General features: G+C 41.9%; 1 protein-coding gene across 1 annotated transcript in view; it reads left to right on the forward strand.

Moving 5' to 3' along the window:
• Positions 1-892: 892 nt before the first annotated feature.
• Positions 893-17,979, forward strand: part of LOC125485345 (signal peptide, CUB and EGF-like domain-containing protein 1) — a 60,775-nt gene continuing 43,688 nt past the window's right edge. Inside the window, exons 1-2 of the mRNA XM_048607681.1 lie at positions 893-1,068; positions 5,842-5,964. Of these exons, the coding sequence (XP_048463638.1) occupies positions 924-1,068; positions 5,842-5,964 (268 nt within the window). The 5' untranslated portion in view covers positions 893-923. The remainder of the gene's footprint in view (positions 1,069-5,841; positions 5,965-17,979) is intronic.

Raw genomic sequence — 17,979 nt, forward strand, 5'->3', positions numbered from 1 at the left:
GGGGGAAATAAGTCGCTTTCATCTCCTGACTTTTTTCCCCGCAGATCTACCCCTCCCCCCGCGGCAAAAAAAAGCAGCAAATAACTCTAACTTGGACAATGTGTCTGTATGTTTTACCAGTACCAGTTTGGGTTCAAAACATTTCATTCATCCATCCAAATTATTGGAGATTTGACTGGAAGCTAGCAGAAAGCTCTGGTCACAGAAATAGTAACTAACATAGTCACTTTTTTTTACAATACCATTACACAGCTTACCATTTTGCATTCAGGAAAAAAACCACAATGCATCTACATGGCTGCTTGTGAGAGTGTTGGAACCTCATGTTATTATATTTGTTTCCAGTTGAGCCATATCCCTTTGTTCTGACCTCTAGGATAAAAATCACCCTTTGGTTGTCAGGGAGATCGGAGTTGCACACTGACTCCTGTCGACTCGAAATGGCTCGGCTCTGGAAATTCCTTACGGACAGATTGAGAAATCCCAGCAGTCGTCAAGATAACGGGGAGGAATCACAGGAGGGAGATACCAGAAGAGGAAGGTGATAGCAGGGAGGTGCCGGGGTGGGGAAGTTGTGGAGTAGGGGATATGCTCAGGAGCCTGGCTCTGGTAGCAGTGGGAAGATAGAGAGATACTCCTCCATCACCACAGACTGCCCAAACCCCATTCACCTCCCTCCGCGCGTCCCTGCTCTCTCTCTCTCTCTCTTCCCCCCCCGCTGCTATGGCGCGCGGGTCCTCCCACTTCCCCGGACGCGCGCATAGGGCTTGGAGGGGGTGGTGCTCGTGCGCGCGCGCGTCCAGAGTGGGATCTCTTCTCCCTCCCCGAGCTCGCACGCGCCCGCCAGCAGCTGCGACGTGACCGTGCGAGCGGGTCCGCGCCCCCTGACGCTCCCGCATGAAAATGAGGCTGTCAGCTGGTCAATGTCTCAGTCCAAACGCGTCTTATCAAAGAAACACTCAGCATCGAATCATATCATTATGGGCACTGTTTGTTTTTCATGGCACTTTTGTTTGTTTTTCATCCTCTTAAATACTTGTCGCTCCTTGGGAACTGGGGCGCTTGTCGGTAAGAGTTCTGAAATATCTACCTTCTGGCTGCGTGTGTGTGTGTAACCTTTTCTTTCAGAAAATTGCAAAAGGGACATTTCATTATGTTTAATTTCAGCGAAGAGAGTGTGAGTGCTTGTCAGTTGTTAGAAACTGGGAGAAAAATGTGAGGAGCTGCTAACGAATGCAGGTTTGCAGTCTTCCTTTGATACCGTGGGCTTTTGATGGAGTTTAGCAGTTATGTCTAGTCAATATGTTCAATTCTGCAGCTAACTACAATCCCCTTCCTCTTTGGCGAGAAAACGTTTGTAACGCTCAGAGGTGCTAACGCTTCCACCAGCGCGTTAGTTTACTTTTATTTCTGGTTAAGGAACAAACTAAAATACCTGAGTGGGGACATAGAACAAAGGAAGTGAGCATTTATTTCAGCTGTGGCCGTTTCGCATTTTAATGCAAATCTGCGACTCCTCCAATTTTTAAAACAGTTTCAGCGTCGTCGAGATTAATAAAAACATTATTTTGTGGTAAACGCGCTGTGTATGTTGTGGAAACCAATTATGGAGATTTTCTTTGGAAGTTTGTGCGGTCGTTGAGAATTGTTGAGTTTTTTTTTTCTGCGCGGTTTGGTTAATCGCAAACGCCGGGGACAAGATTGGTTTCACCTTTTTTTTGTTAAAATGTTATGTTTTAGAAAATGACAGACCTGAATAACACATGGCAGTTCCCTGCCAATGCGTGCTGTGGTATCATATTTGATCAGATATTCCGTGTAAAAGCCTTTGCTAAAGTTACACTAACTCCATTGAGTAAGCCTACACACAATTCCCTATGTTGCAATCATTAGAGGAATTATTCCCCGAAGAAACGGAGGATTTCTGTTATTGCTTAACACATCGCGGAGTGACCCCCTCAAGCCCAAATGAAAAGCCCCCTTTAGACTCATTTAAAGTAATTCTGAAGGCGGCGGCGGCGGCAGTGCCAAGGAAGCCAGCTGTCAAGTCCCTTATGAAAACAGCACTTGATAATGAGTCAAAATATGACAAGGCAGTTTTTCTTTTCTGCTTCACTGCATACGTCTCCTGCTGGAGCCCACTCTCATTTAGCTGAGACCAGGTTTAGACTTGACTGAGTCGGCAAATTCAATTGCTTTCCCCCCCCCCCAACCCTTTTTATTTTTCCAGAAAAAAAGGAAAGTGGTTGTTTCCGTAAGGGCTTTGAATAATTGTCGCTGAATAAATGAGGTCGTACCCATTCAAGACTCGCGTAGCGTTTTAACGCTCATTAAGTTGCTATTATTGTCATGTAATGGGCCATTGCATTCTACTAAATGTGGCATCAATGAAGCCTACAGACAGATCGAGGCTATCTTTCCTTTTAAAACGTCCACTGCAGCATGACTTAGAGACATAGTAGAAAACGTGCGTAGTTTCGTGTTGTCTGTCCTGTTTCTCGTATTTACTTTGGTGAGCAGACTCGGGGAGGAACTGTCTGACTGTGTCCCAGACACAGATGGATCATTCTCCCGTGAATAAATCGATTACTGGTCAAGTGCCAGTAAATAGAGCCGCCTTATTGACAGCAATCCAGTAATCAATAGCATTAGGTACATCAAGGCGCATGCTATAATGTGACAGCTCTCCGTAAACTTACAACTCAAATCAGAATCGAAAACGTCTCAACCTTTTACATTTTGGTATTATTTTTAAAAACCAACTCCCAAAACTGGAGGCCGTGGAGTCATTTACTTTTAACGGAAATACTTTATAGTCAGTTTCATCGTGCGTTTTATTTTGACTTAAAATCGATGCTCAAAAAAGCAGGATTGTTTGAGATTTTCTATCTAATTCCAAACAACTGGCCCGGGGTTTCTTTAGCATATCAGCTCGAGTAAGAATAATCCTATCAAGTACCTATAATAAACATCCAGGCTTTCTATATGATCACGTATGGAGCAAATTCAGAAAGTGGGATTGATGGAAGTTGATGTTTTGAGACAGTAGGTGGGTTAGTCTAATGATATATGAAGAAAAATATCTCGTGCAGTTCTTGGTAGTTTATCACCGTCTCCAGCAGCTATAAAATCGATTTAAACAAAAACAAAAGTCACCATTTAACGCAATATTGCCTCGATTACCCTACCCCCCCTTCCTTCAAAAGTTCAAGGTACAGTAGATTTGGCCAGAAAGAGGCGACCTTCGCAAGAACAAGAGATTTTTTTTCTACTGACACGCAGCCGCGGGGCTTGCTGCTGGTTATCGCTGCTTCCCTGGCCTCCTGCAGCTAACAGAATGACATCGAGCTGTCACAGCGATCACTCACAATGCACACATTTGTTCCGCCCATTCGTTTGCAATATTGGCCCCATGGGAATACTCAATTCGACAAGGAGCAGATTTGGCGCATACAAACGACGTTTTTTTTACTTTCTTTCTTTCTTCCCACCCCCCAGCAGATTTGAATTGTTAACTGAGCTGGGACAGACCAGAATTTGTATATCCGACTGTCATACTTCTAAATGAGAGGCAGCAGAGTGTGATTCTCGTGATTCGTCAGCACACAGGCAACTATTTTATTCGCTTTTTCTTAAAATCAAATACAAGTAAATTTACAAGTTGTTCACTTAAGATTCATTAGGCAGTTTTCGATTCAGCCCCAGTTTTTTTTTGAAAAGAACAATCCGACATACGCAGTTTCCAAGCAGCTGTTGAGCGTAAATTCACTTTTGTACGGATATCTGTGCCAAATTGCATCAGGTATATCTAAACGTATCGGACCCCAATTCTTGTGATGTGATGCCAAAACATGACGAGGTTTTGGTGAAACGGTGTAAAATTTTCAACGAATATTTATATCCGCCCAGGGTTGGAATTTGGGGCTTTTTGTTCATTTAACGATATTTGGTGAAGGTTTCAGTTTAAGTAATTTAATGTCAGTTTTGTGTGTTGGACTTCCTACAGTCGCAGGCACTTTATCAGCAACCTCGTAAATAGAGCCCAAGCCATTTGTTCGCTTTTGCCAGCTTGGTCCTGTAATAGGGCGCATTAAAGCCATTCTGCGCGATAATGGCTGCTCCAGCTGATCACTTCTTGCTGTATGTCAGACAAACCCGTCAACTAAGGCTGTCACTGTTAGAGCGGGCACTCGCCCGGACTATCTCAGAATGCAGAGTAAGGCATCTGAAAGCTGTTTAAAGCAATCGCAGCACCAGTGTTATTCGCCATCATCGGGAATGCTGCCGCCAAGTCAAAAACGTGTTCTGCTTCTTGCACAATTGATACTGTATATGAACTCCGTGTTGGTGTGATGGTAGGTTGATAAACCACGCATCTCAGAGTAGCTGATCATATATCAAGCGGTGTATCTCTTTTTGGCTGCTTACAAAAAGCAACCACCAAACCAGCCTGGGCTTTCAAAACCCGAAATGCAGTAGACATAATTCTACAATTAGACATAATTTGCCGGATAATCCTGAGTAGTGAAGAATTATATTGACATCGATGAAGAATTGTCAGTTGGGTTAGTAGTATGTCGACGTGCATGTATTGCAACTCTATATTAATACCTAGGGACCTATTGTGTTTAGATAGGAAAAAAAAGTGCATGCGCAATGCCTGTTTTAACGCAACCGTTCACCCTTCAGGGCAACGCTTTGACCAACTGGAGTCGACCTGTCTCGTTTAAAAATTAACAAAACCTGGCAGTTAACTTTCAGTCATCATTAACTCATGCATTTTTCATGGCAGCACGTCAACTAAACCAAGTCTACTTGCCAACCAACCAATATTGGCCCCATGGGAATACTCGAAATTCGACAAGGAGCAGATTTGGCGCATACAAACGACGTTTTTTTTTCTTTCTTTCTTCCCACCCCCCAGCAGATTTGAATTGTTAACTGAGCTGGGACAAACCAGAATTTGTATATCCGACTGTCATACTTCTAAATGAGAGGCAGCAGAGTGTGATTCTCGTGATTCGTCAGCACACAGGCAACTATTTTATTCGCTTTTTCTTAAAATCAAATACAAGTAAATTTACAAGTTGTTCACTTAAGATTCATTAGGCAGTTTTCGATTCAGCCCCAGTTTTTTTTTGAAAAGAACAATCCGACATACGCAGTTTCCAAGCAGCTGTTGAGCGTAAATTCTCTCATTTGGTATAAATGTTTTTGCCCTTGAATTAGTATTCTTCCAAGTTGTGCTGAGTACAAGATGAAAAGCTTCAACAATTTTTTTTCAACAGTTATAGGAACGTATTGAGATTAGGTTGTGTTATTTCACACAATGATTAAGCATAAATGCTTCTTTTGCTTTAAGGGGAAAGGAAGTTCGGTAAGTATGGAAGGGAGAATGAGCTAGTAGGATATTGTGACACAGACAGTAAATTGGAAGGAGGTTTGTGTGGAACGTAAATACCAGTGAAGGTCAGGTGGGTCAACTGCCCCCCCCCCCCCCCCCCAAAATCACCGAGAAATAATAGAGGTCAATGTCAGCATGCTGACTGTACAGGATGCGTAAACATTTACCTTTTTCCCCCCCACCGCCTTCTCAGGATTGAAAATAATTTTGAGTTCTTGTAAAAAGATGCAGGTAAAGTCAGTGATGCAGAGAATGTTGTGCGTATCGCTTACTCAGAAATCAATATGGACCACTGTCTTTGATCTTTTCATTTTGTTAATGTCATGCATGCACACCAAAAATGTGAGCTTTTTTAAAAAGTAACTAATCCTGTCATTGTGTCTCTGTAGTGGGTTTGATTTACATCTTGATGGCGTATGTTTCTGGTTTGGTTCTAGATGTCGATGAATGTGCGGTAGGAACAGACGACTGTCACATCGATGCAATCTGTCAAAATACACCTAAATCCTACAAATGCATCTGCAAACCGGGCTATAAAGGAGACGGGAAGCAATGTGAAGGTAAATTGGAGACTAACATCTGGTTCAATTCATTGCCTTCGTCACCTTTCCGTTCAAAATATTAAAGATCCCTCTGGGTTTGCAAATTATTTAATTTTATAATATATTTTATAATATAATATAAATCTTGTCCTGCAACCATTATTTTTGCATGATCTTAATACTTTGGCTAAAATGTTCGCCTTTGTAAACACATTTTATAGCCTCTTCCTTTAAAGCCTTCTGGATGTAAAGCGAAGCACTTTGCTTTGGTGTCGGCTGTGAAATTTTAGAATCTATCTCGCTGTATTTTGGAGGATTCAGAAGCAGCCCCCTTCGAACATGCATGTGTGCAGACAGATGCAGAGTTCTTGATCCAGGTGAAGCTGTCTGGGGGAGATAGAGAAGAAATGAGGTATTTATCTGGTGATCCAGAATAATGATTCAACTATCTCAACTCCCAAGCTTTTTAGTTTGAGAATAACGCTGACAATGATCAGTAAATCAATTACCCATCAATTGTCACGTTTCCCAAATTGTATTATGCGATGTAAACGTTTTTAAAAAAAACACTTTCTGATGTGATTTTCCTTGGAGATTAAAAGTTTGATTTTGAAATGTTCCTTTCTCTTGATCTCATTGCATGTTCAAACATATTTTAGGAACTTTATTTTCTAAATGCAGTGCTTCATAAATTATTCGCTTGCACTCCATATACAGAAGAGTTCCAGTGGTTTTATAATCGGAAAGAATGCTGAATTGCATGAGAACTGGGGACCTGAAGAAATGCCAAGCTGATATGTTTTTAAAAGTTGCCAAGACCAACTGAGAGTTTCGAAGAGCAGGAGAGTGGAAGAAAACTTTGGTATCTTACAGAGAAGTGTGGAAAATTTTACAAAGCTATATATAGTAAAACCCTTCCCGATGATAGATGCACAGATCTGCTTTCTCTACATTGCATTTCTTCCCTGGCAAAAGTTTTTATTTCCAATTTTCCAGTTTCATCACTTGTTGTTTTAAAGGAGTTTTAAAAATCTTGATTATATCTGGTATGATTGGGTAGATGGGAATAGAAGCAGCAATGTTAGCTCCATCCAGAAGAGCTGGGTAGTAGATGAGAGGTATTTGGGAAGATCATATCATTGACCAGCTCTAAATTTGTAGAAGGGAGAGAGGCGTAATGCAGCATTGTCACAGAGGACATAGCTTGCCATTTTGGCTGTAGTGATTTTAGTTCTGACAGTTGCAAATCTAACTGGTGACATTTCCATACCTCCCAAAGGCAAAGGTAGGCAAGAATTTGCAAGATGCGCAAGATTAGCGTGACATGTTCAACAACTTGAGAGTATCAGAAGGTTGGAGATGGGTTTATATTTTGCAAGGACAAGAGCAGATATTTGAGGGGTAGAGTACCTGAGGAAGTTAAGCTATATTCAGTACCAACTAGCATAATTTGGCTTCTTTTCAGGAAGAAGCAGTGGGTTTATAGCTACTCATCCCTCTGTGGCATTAGGTGAGGAATCAGTTGTGATTCTGCTTAATTTCAGAAGGAGCATCATTTTTCTTCATGTTATTTTTATATAAAACAACTTTCAGCATTTGCAATGAACATATTATTGATCTCAGGATGACACTTAGTTAGAACACCTCCATATAAGATGTTGGAAAGTGCTCGACAACTCAGGAGATGAAGATCTGTAGCCACTGTTGTATAGTCCACTTATTCATTTGAGAAATTCAATTATACCTGAATGCACGAGATTGTAATCTCCTCTATAGTCTCTGAGCTTTCTTTAATGAAGAGCCACCATAGGCCTCGAACAATGTCAACATGCTTTTTGGACTGGAGGTCTGTGACCAGTGGTGTTCCACAGAGATTGGTTCTGCGTCGTCTTTTGTTGGTCATTTGTGGTTTTAAAAATAGGTGTGCTTGCCTTCATTGCTCAGTGCTTTGAGTATAGGAGTTGCTAAGTCACGTTGAGGTTGTTTAGGATATTGGTGAGGCCTCTACTGGAATACTGGTGTTGAGTTCTGGTTGCCTAGTTATAAGAAGGATATGATCAAGCTGGAGAGGGTTCAGAAGAGATTTACCAGGATGTTGCCAAGTATGGAAGGTTTGAGTTATAAAGAGAGGCTGGATAGCCTGGGACTCTTTTTCACTGGAGTTTAGGAGGTTGAGAGGTGACTTTATAGAGGTTTACAAAATAAAGAGAAGTATAGAAAGGGTTATTGGTAGTTGTCTTTCCCCTAAGATGGGGGAATTTCGAGACTAGGGGACACATTTTTAAGGGGAAAGGAGAGACATTTAAAAAAGACATGAGGGACAAATTTTTTTAGACTGTAGTTCCTGTGCAGAATGAATTTCCTGAGTAAGTGTTGAATTTGGGTACAATTACAGTGTTTAAAAGTGGGTAAGTACAGGAATAGGCAGGATATGGAGGGATATGGGCCAGGAGTAGATAGGTGGAACTAGTTTAGTTTGGAATTGTATTCAGCATGGATTGGTTGTACCCAAGAGTCTTTTTCTGTGCTATATGGCTCTGTGAGGAGTGTGGAAAAGAGGGGAATTAACCTATTCTTGGCCAGTGGAACATCAAAGGGCTGGTACAATAAAGCCTTGCTAAATATTATGGTTGTCTTCCTGAAAATCACAATTTCAAGTGAAACATTGGTTCTCGTAGGAGTCCGTGTTAGGTATGTAGTTCAGTTGTGTAGGACCTTCCCTGTTGTTATACTCCAAAAGGTCGCTCTATTTAAACAGAATTCAAGTCCACACATCTATGTGAGAGCTTTATTTCAGTTAGCTAACTCCATAAAACTCACCCCACCTACCACTAACTCCTCATTTATACAAACAATTCACACCTAATTAATTCTTAATATCCATGTCCTGTTCTCTCATTTGATTAGGTCTCAGACATTTCTAATGGACACATTTTAGATGGTATCATCTATCAGACACTTAAATATTGAAATATAATGCCTGTAAGTTTAAAATATTTGATATTGCTGAATTCCTATGTTGGTAACTGAAATTGTGTTTAAAATGTTTAAAAATATGAAAGACCAAGTAACTTGCTACTTACTGGAGGGGAGTGTGGAACGGACAAGGGAGTCACGGAGAGTGGTCCCTCCGGAAAGCAGTTAAGGGTCGGGAGGGAAAGATGTCTTTGGTGGTGGGGTCGGATTGCAGATGGCGGAAGTGTCGGAGGATGATGCGTTGGATCCGGAGGTTGGTGGGGTGGTACGTGAGGACGAGGGGGATTCTTTTTTTGTTTCTTATTGCGTGGATGGGGTGTGAGGGATGAGTTGCGGGAATTGTGGGAGACATGGTTGAGGGCGTTCTCGACCACTGGGTGGGGGGGTGGGAGGGGAGTTGCGGTCTTTGGAAAAACGAGGACAACTGAGATGTACGGGAGTGGAATGCCTCATCCTGGGAGCAGATGCGGCGGAGGCGAAGGAATTGGGAATAGGGGATGGCATTACACTCCCCTCCAGCCCCACCACACCCAGCGCTTTTCCCTGCAACCGCAGGAAGTGCTACACCTGCCCCCATACCTCCTCCCTCACCCCCATCCCAGGCCCCAAGAAGACTTTCCACATCAAGCAGATGTTCACCTGCACATCTGCCAATATGGTATACTGCATCCGCTGTACCCGTTGTGGCCTCCTCTACGTCGGGGAAACCAAGCAGAGGCTTGGGAACCGCTTTGCAGAACACCTACGCCTGGTTCGCAATAAACAACTGCACCTCCCAGTCGCGAACCATTTCAACTCCCCCTCCCATTCCTCAAACGACATGTCCATCCTGGTCCTCCTGCAGTGCCACAACGATGCCACCCGAAGGTTGCAGGAACAGCAACCCATATTCCGCTTGGGAACCCTGCAGCCCAATGGTATCAATGTGGACTTCACAAGCTTCAAAATGTCCCCTCCCCCTACCGCATTCCAAAACCAGTCCAGCTCGTCCCTGCCTCCCTAACCTGTTCTTCCTCCCACCTATCCCCTCCTCCCACCTCAAGCCACACCCCCATCTCCTACCTACTAATCTCATCCCGCCCCCTGGACCTGTCCGTCCTCCCTGGACTGACCTATCCCCTCTCTAACTCACCTTTACTGGCTCCATCCCCGCCTCTTTGACCTGTCTGTTTCCTCTCCACCTATCTTCTCCTCTATCCATCTTCTATCCGTCTCCCCCTCTCTCCCTATTTATTTCAGAACCCCCTTCCCCTCCCCCTTTTCTGATGAAGGGTCTAGGCCCGAAACGTCAGCCTTTCTGCTCCTATGATGCTGCTTGGCCTGCTGTGTTCATCCAGCTCTGCACCTTGTTGTCTCTTTATATTCCATCTGCCAGTTTTTGCCCATTCACTTAAACTGTCTATATCTCTCTAGACTCTCCCATCCTTGTCACTTGCCTTCCTGCCTGTTTGTGTTTGCCCTGGAAATTTTGTCTTTAGTTTTTAACCTACCCTCACCCAAGGTGTGTATGTGGTATAAATAATTGTGGCTCAGCACTGATCCCTGTGGCACTTCACTCGTTACAGGTTGCCATGTCTGAAAATGCACCCCACCCCACCCCACCCCACCCCACCCTGACTTTATTCAAACTGTATCTGCTGTTAGATGCCAGTTCTCTATCCATGCTAACACCAAGGACATATGTTAAGTAAATAGCCTAATGTGTTCTTTCTTAGCAAATACCATTTAGTAATCCAAATACATTACATCTACTACTTCCCTTTTATCTTTCCTACTTGTTACCTCCTGGAAGAATTCTGCTAAATTTGTCAAGCACAGTTTCCCTTTCGCAAAGCCAAGCTGACTCTGCTGCTTCATATTATATATTTCTAAACGCTCTACTTATCAATAGCCACAAGTAGTGGTAGATTTCCTGCCACTTAACTGTGTGATCAATTGAAATCATGACCTGAAAAGCTGTTGTTAAAGTTGTCAGCCACTCCCCTGGGTGCTTATCAATAGATGCTTGTGATAAACCAAAGATCGAGATCGGTAACCCCAGATTAAATGAACCTGTGCAGCTTGTCATATGGTCATGTTGGCCAATTGGAGTGGAGTTGGGCCATGAGGCAGTTCAGGCAAGCCATCGTTTAACACGGAGATCTCTCTGAAACTGTGCAAGTATGGCTAAACCCATTTCAAAGTTGTGCTGTTGGTTGGAGACAAAGTGAAGTTAATAGTGCAAGTGGAATGCTGGTGTAAAGTAAAAAGTTCGCATCAAAGTAGTGGGAGATTGCCCATTGAGAATGTCAAGGTGAACATCTAGGAATGGTTTGACAAGCAGACATCTTCAAATGAGGAAGGGGATGGGAACAACTGCCTATACAGATATCGAAGAAACTCTGCTCATGTAGTCCAAAGCAGCTCAAGCAGAGAATGTTCCATTCTCTGGTCTCATTCCACAGGAAAGGGAAATACTCCATTCATTCATGGGATGTTGACATCACTGGCTGGGCCAGTATTTATTGCCCGTCTGTATTTGCCCTGAAGAAGGTGGCGGTGAGCTGCCACCTTGAACCGTTGCAGTCCTTAGGATGGAGAGACACGCATGTTTGCAATTCAATTGATCATTTTATTATAGGTCGATTGAAGAAGAAAAGGAGACTTTTTTTCTTTTTCTCCTGTTCTCCTCCTGTTCTCTATGTTCCTCATCTGGCATTTGGGTCACATAGGTTGAATTTTGTCAGCCAAGATTTGGATGGTATCTGGTTCTTACTGCAGATTGATATAGGCTGCTTTATTTGTGAATTTGTTTGTTTGTTGGTGAGACATTGTGAATGGATTTGGACCTTGGAATCTATGGTATTTATGGGTAGAAGAATGCTGCTATCAATTCTCTTTCCTTCGCTGGATCTGAGGCCTATTTGGTTTGCAGCAGTAGAGGAACCACCACTAGTGAGCCTTAACAAGTGGATGCTTTTGTCTTTTTGAGATTTAGTTAATTGCATGATCACGTTAGTAAGATAGAAACTTATTAAAACCGAGGAGACTTTGCGTATAGGTCTTTGCTGAACAGAATGCGAAGATGTTTTGTCTTATTTTCCCGCCAGCTAGCATGACATCATTCAGATTAAGTCCAACTTCTTTGCAGTCTTCAATAGTTTTTACAATTTGTTTATGGGATCTGTGTGTTACTGGCTAGTCAGTATTTATTGCTTATCCCTGGTTGCCCTTGAGAAGACGGTGCTGAGCTGCCTCCTTGAATTGGTGCAGTTTTGTGTAGCAAGATACAGATTGAATTGAAGGCACGCTTCCAGGATTTAGACCTAGTGACACTGAAGGAATGGTGATAAATTTGCAAGTCGGATCGTGAATGGCTTGGAGGGAACACCCTTTCAGAACCGTTACATTGTACAGAATTCTGAATTAAGAACAACAGACCTGTCCTAATGAGATAGGAATGCCATTGATGAAACAGCTGAAAGTGTTGTCATCAAGATTGCACCCCTGAGCAACCGTTGTCGTGGTGCAATAACATCATCAAAAACATCAAAACTAGACCCCAGTGATCACAAACGTGTCTCTTTGCAGTTGATATGTCTCCAGCCACCTGGAAAGCTTGTTCCCTGACACTATCCAGTTATGTTTCACATTGTTTATGGTCATTCGTGCTATTATCAGTCACTTGCTGTCATCATGTCAAGGGCATGTACTGTCATTTCTCGTCAGTAATATCTTCGTTTGTCTCCATGAGGCAGCATTGCAATTGTCTATTTGCAGCAATTGTCTATTTGCAAGTTAAAACGCTGATTTTTTTTTTTTTTTCTTTTGTAATCCTCTCAATTCCATATTCTGACACTTAATTTATGTGACTTATATGTACTGTCTTCAAGATGTAGGCTTTGCTTTACTTCTTTTGACATGGTATTCAAGGTTTTTGTCTGACTTGAGCACTGTATACTTTAGACATGACTTTGACATGCGCTTTCTTTTATAGTTTTGTTTGTGATCTTATTTACTTTATTGTTGCTGTTGCATGAAGGGATGCATTGCATTGGTCTTAAAACTTGGGACAGCATTCTGGGCAGGTACAATAGAATTGAGGCTGACAATTTCTTCAGAACTGACCCTGATACTCGGGACGCGCCTGTTATGTCTGTTTAGATGGTGCTGCTGGAAACCTTTGGTTCCAGGCTCTATGGAGAGGGAAGTCCATCATCCATCGCTTACCCTGGTCCCTGTAAAATCTTCTGTTCAGTTTGGACCCCACGTACGGGTGTTATTAGAAAAATACCTTGCACATCTTCAATGGTCCAGGCTATTTCTGTGAATTAGAGCTCTCTTCTGTTCCTTGAGGTTCACAAGTATTTCAAGCTAGGCTGAGGAAGCTTTGAACCTGGGTGGTGTTGATCTGGCTACACCTATCATCAAGTCTAGCTCTGTAACAAACAAGCTGAGGTTCTTGGCAAAACTTGGAAAACAAGGAGCACACAACTTTAACTGTTAAGTAGCAAATATAACAATGCTTTTGGATCTGTTTTAATGCAACCCTTGGCTAGTTTAACACAAGACATGGAGTGTGTGTACGAAATGCTTTTTATCCAAAAGAAACCTTGTGATATACTGCCACTTCTTGATTCACTAATAGGCTTTTTAAAACTTTATTTTGCAGCTCGCTGGCTGCCTCTTAAGTGTATGCTCTTTTTTTTTTTCTCCCCTCAACCCACTCCCGAGAAGAGAAATTCTGGTGTTGTCTTCAAAAAACATTCCATTTGTGTTATAATTTGAGAATTGAAGTATGAATGTAAACTTAAAATGGGACCTGTTTTTGGAGTAGCAAGAACTGTAGATGCTGGAGACAGAGATAACACAGTGTGGAGCTGGAGGAACACAGCAGGCCAGGCAGCATCAGAGGAGCGGGAAAGCTGACTCTTCAGGTCAGGACCTTTTTCTGAAGAAGGTTCCCAATCCGAAACGTCAGCTTTCTTGCTCCTCTGATGCTGCCTGGCCTGCTGAGTTCCTCCAGCTCCGCACTCTTATCTCTGTTTTTAGAGTAGACCGCAGTTTAAATTTTACTTTCAGTTGAGCAACAGTTTTTTTTTATTCCGAACAAACCAAATTTCCTTTTAAGTGTTTTCATTTTGCACTCAAGAAATTTTCAAAAGGGCACATGGAAAGGGGCGCAGCATTTTATACGTAAGAGAAGACAGTGCTGACTAATTAGCAGGTAGACTTTGGCCCTTAATGATTAAATCAGAATTTTTGCTGCCTCCTTGATTTTATTTTTAAATTGAAGCCTGCCTGAAATTTTGATAAATCAATATTTTATTTCAAAACATCCAGTTAATATGTTCCTGTTACTAATCATCTTTTGGTTTTTGTAAACTTTTTTTCTAATCTTAAGAATCTCATCCTTGGGTTAGGCTTAATGTAAGAATTTCTTTGTTACGAATTCAGCATACTTTGGTCATATTCACTTCCACAGCAATACCAGCGAATCTCATTTTTTTCCAGAGTTGTTGAAATTTGGTCCATGTTAGTTTGTATCATTAAACAAACATTCTGCTCCTCTGTTCAGATGTTTCCACAAGTAATTATTTAGCAACGTGTAACTTGTAATAAGGGATAGGATTGTATCAAGTTTTATTTCCTAATGAATTAGTATGAACGGGGCCAACAACCACAAGTTCATTTAGGATACTGTATATACATAGAGGATATGGGCACAGCATAGCTACTAAGTGCATGAGCTGAATTTGTAAGCGTGAGCTAACCATTCTATGGGAGCTAGGATTTATACAGATAAAACCACAATGCAGCTGAATGCTAAGATGAAGACAATGTCCAGTCAAAACCCCAGATTTGGGAATCTGGCATATAAAAAGTTGGGAGAAGTACTGAAGACTCGGTAAATTGTATTGCAAAGAGGCTAGGGTAAACAGTTTTTCTTGATCGATGAGGTAGAAATAAAATGGTTAGCAGCAATTCCTAAGTGATTTCTAAAATGATTGTAAACATCAAAACATACATTTATGATTTGTCCAGAGGAATTGACTTCTTTTTAAAAAGTTGCAATGAGCAATGTTTTTGCATGAATGTTTAGCATATTTATGGAGAAAGGAATTTGCATGTTGGTTTCAATAGATTAAAGAATCCATTAAAATAATGGAGGGGGAAAATTAAAACCAGCCAAGTTAAAATCATTAAGCATTTATATAAAGGGAGCAAACAGTAAATTCCAGGCTACTGTTCTTGATCAGAGAAGCATGTTTTGCAAATGTATTATGATCCTGAAAATATTCAAATACGTTACTACAGAGCAAAACTACTCTGTAGAAACATCATTTCCAAGCTCTTTCTTGCTCCTCATCATGATAAAGACCTTTAAGAAATGAGTTTTCTTATTTACTGAGACAATTGGTATATGTACCAAATGCTTTTCTGCTTTCGAACTTATGCTGATTTTCCAGCAGAAACAAATGTATCTTTTTATTCCTCAGGCCTATTGGCCTATATTTTTCCAGGATTCCACTCTAGGCTAAAATCAATGTCTGTCTCTGTCTGATCTTGCTGGCAAAAAATTAAACTGAAATAGTCCACTCAGCTCATTTGCTTGTTGCATAAAATAGTGTATAACAAATGCAAAATGCATTGCCACACTCAGAGAATCTTGGTTTGTAGCTGTCCTGTCCAGACAGAGATTGGTCTGTTTAGTATTTATTAATTTTTTACTTTTATGCAAGTGGCAAACATGAGCTGAAGATTCACTTGTGAAATTAACAGCCTGTTGTGAGAAGTGGGCACCAAGTGAGCAAAAGTGCATTATCGGCATGGAGAATAATGTTCTCATTTGATTCATCAAGGTTCCTTCAAAGACTTGGTTTGTTTTCATTACAATGTTTGGAGTGCTCCTTTCAAATGTGCACTTGATTAACTCTGTCACTGAAGATGGGTGGAGATAATATTTCCTCTCCCTTTCCTCCTCCTGTTCAGAAGAACAGGAATATAAGCCCATGGTTAGAACTTCTGTAGTGCCTCTTGTTCTTCCTCTTTGATAGACGGTTCTTTGTTCAACATGTCGTTATGTAAATGCCCTATGATCAGTGATGGTCAGGCCAGGGATAGTTGACATCCTGTTGTAATCACATCACAATTTGAGTGCCATTATGCTAAGAATCATTAACATATGTGGGCTTTACTGGCAAGGTCTGCATTTATCATTTACCCCTAACTGCCTTCGATGGCTCCCCGTTACCTTTTTGAATGGCTGTGGTCTGTGTAGTGAGGTGTTCCTTCAGTGCTTTAAGGTAAGCCGTTCTGGTGGTACACCAGTGAAGGAATCGTGATGTATTTCAATCGATTATGGTATGTGAATTGGATGTAAACTGTCATGGTGGTATTAACATGTACCTGCCAGCCTCTCTTCTAGACAACAGACTTTGAGGGTTTGGAAGATTTTGTCAAAGAAGCTTGCAGTGCATCTTGTAGGTGGTACATACTTCTGCCACAGTGCACCTCTGGTGGAGAAGGTCTATCTAAGGTGGTGAATAGTCTTTTTTCCTGGGGGGTGTTGAGCTATTTGTGTGTCAGAGCTGCATTCCTGTAGCCAAATGGAGCAAATGTCTGCTGATCTGTACATTGATGCAACTTTAGGAGGTCAGGATGTGAGCCACTTTTACAAGATATCCTGTCTTTGACATGTTTTTACAGCTGAAATATTTGACGATGACCAAGTTAAGTTTCTTGTCAATGGCAGAGTCCCCAGGTTGTTGAAGGTTGGGAATTCCAACAATGGTAAGGGATGGTCAGAAGCAAGTGGTTAGATCCTGTCTTGTTGAAGATGATTGTCTGGCACTTGTGTAGCACAAATGATACTTGCTATTTAGCATCTCCAGTCTGAATATCCAGAGCTTTCTGCTTATGGGATGAACTGCTCTGTTGTTTATCGATTTGCGAATGAAATGACATAGTGCAGTCAGCAGTGAACTTCCCCACTTCTGACCAATAGGAGGGAAGCACTGAAGCAGCTGAAAATGGTTGAACATGGGAGGCATTGTTCAGGACCTTGTGCAGCATGTTGCTGAAATGATTGATCCCCATAACCACAACCATCATCTCTTGTGAGAGGTAAGACACTACACAGTGGAGAGAGATTCCCAATTCCTGATGTCAGATGCAATTTAGCAGTAAAATTGACATCAAGGCAACATTTGACAGTCACTCTGTCCTTGCCTCTGGAATTAAGCGCTTTTGTCCATCTTTTGAAGAAGGCTGGAATGAAGTCTGGAACCTAATGGAACGAAGGCTGAGCATCTTTTTTTTTTTGGTGAGTAAATGTCACTTGACTGCCCCATCAGTAACAGCTTCTATCACTTTACTGATAATAGGGATTGATCAGATGGGCTGGTAATAGTTTGGATTGAATGTGTCCAGCTCTCTCTGGACAAGAGATACCTGGGCAATTTTCCACTGCAGGCAGATGCCCATGTTGTAATTGTACTGGAACAGACTGGTTAGTGAAGAAGTATCATCTGGAGCTCAGGTCTTCAGTGCCACAGTGCATGTTGTGGGGAATTGCTGCTTGGAATTTAATGCTTCCCCCGACCACGATGAGTTGGGAGGTGGGGGAAATTTCACTGGATGAGATGTTATGAAGTGTGGATTGCAATGAAGGCAATCCCCACCCCATCCCTGCCTTTTCAGGCCTTCAAGCCTCTCGGGTTTTTCTCATGCGGTGGTTCTCTCTCTCTCTGCTTGGTGTGGTTTGGATTGCCAACAAAATCCCAATTACTCGCTTGTTTGGGATACTCCCATGATTTTTTTTTGTGACTGGCATTGGAAAAAGTAAATTATCTGAGGGCTTCTAGGTGACGCAGGTAACACTTCCTTGCAAATAGAAGCTTGTACTCCTAAATTTATTGTCACTTTAAATCATCACTTGTCTAAGTGACTGCAATTATCATTGCAGCTCCATGGATCAAGCTATATACAGGGTATGCATCTTCAGCACTGTACTTTCTCAGACCCCTGTCTTTCCCAGTGCCTGGCGTATCACGACGTAGTGTATTTGTTCAGAAC

This window comes from Rhincodon typus, chromosome 18 (assembly GCF_021869965.1).
Source record: "Rhincodon typus isolate 14 chromosome 18, sRhiTyp1.1, whole genome shotgun sequence".
In the NCBI taxonomy this organism is placed as follows: domain Eukaryota; kingdom Metazoa; phylum Chordata; class Chondrichthyes; order Orectolobiformes; family Rhincodontidae; genus Rhincodon; species Rhincodon typus.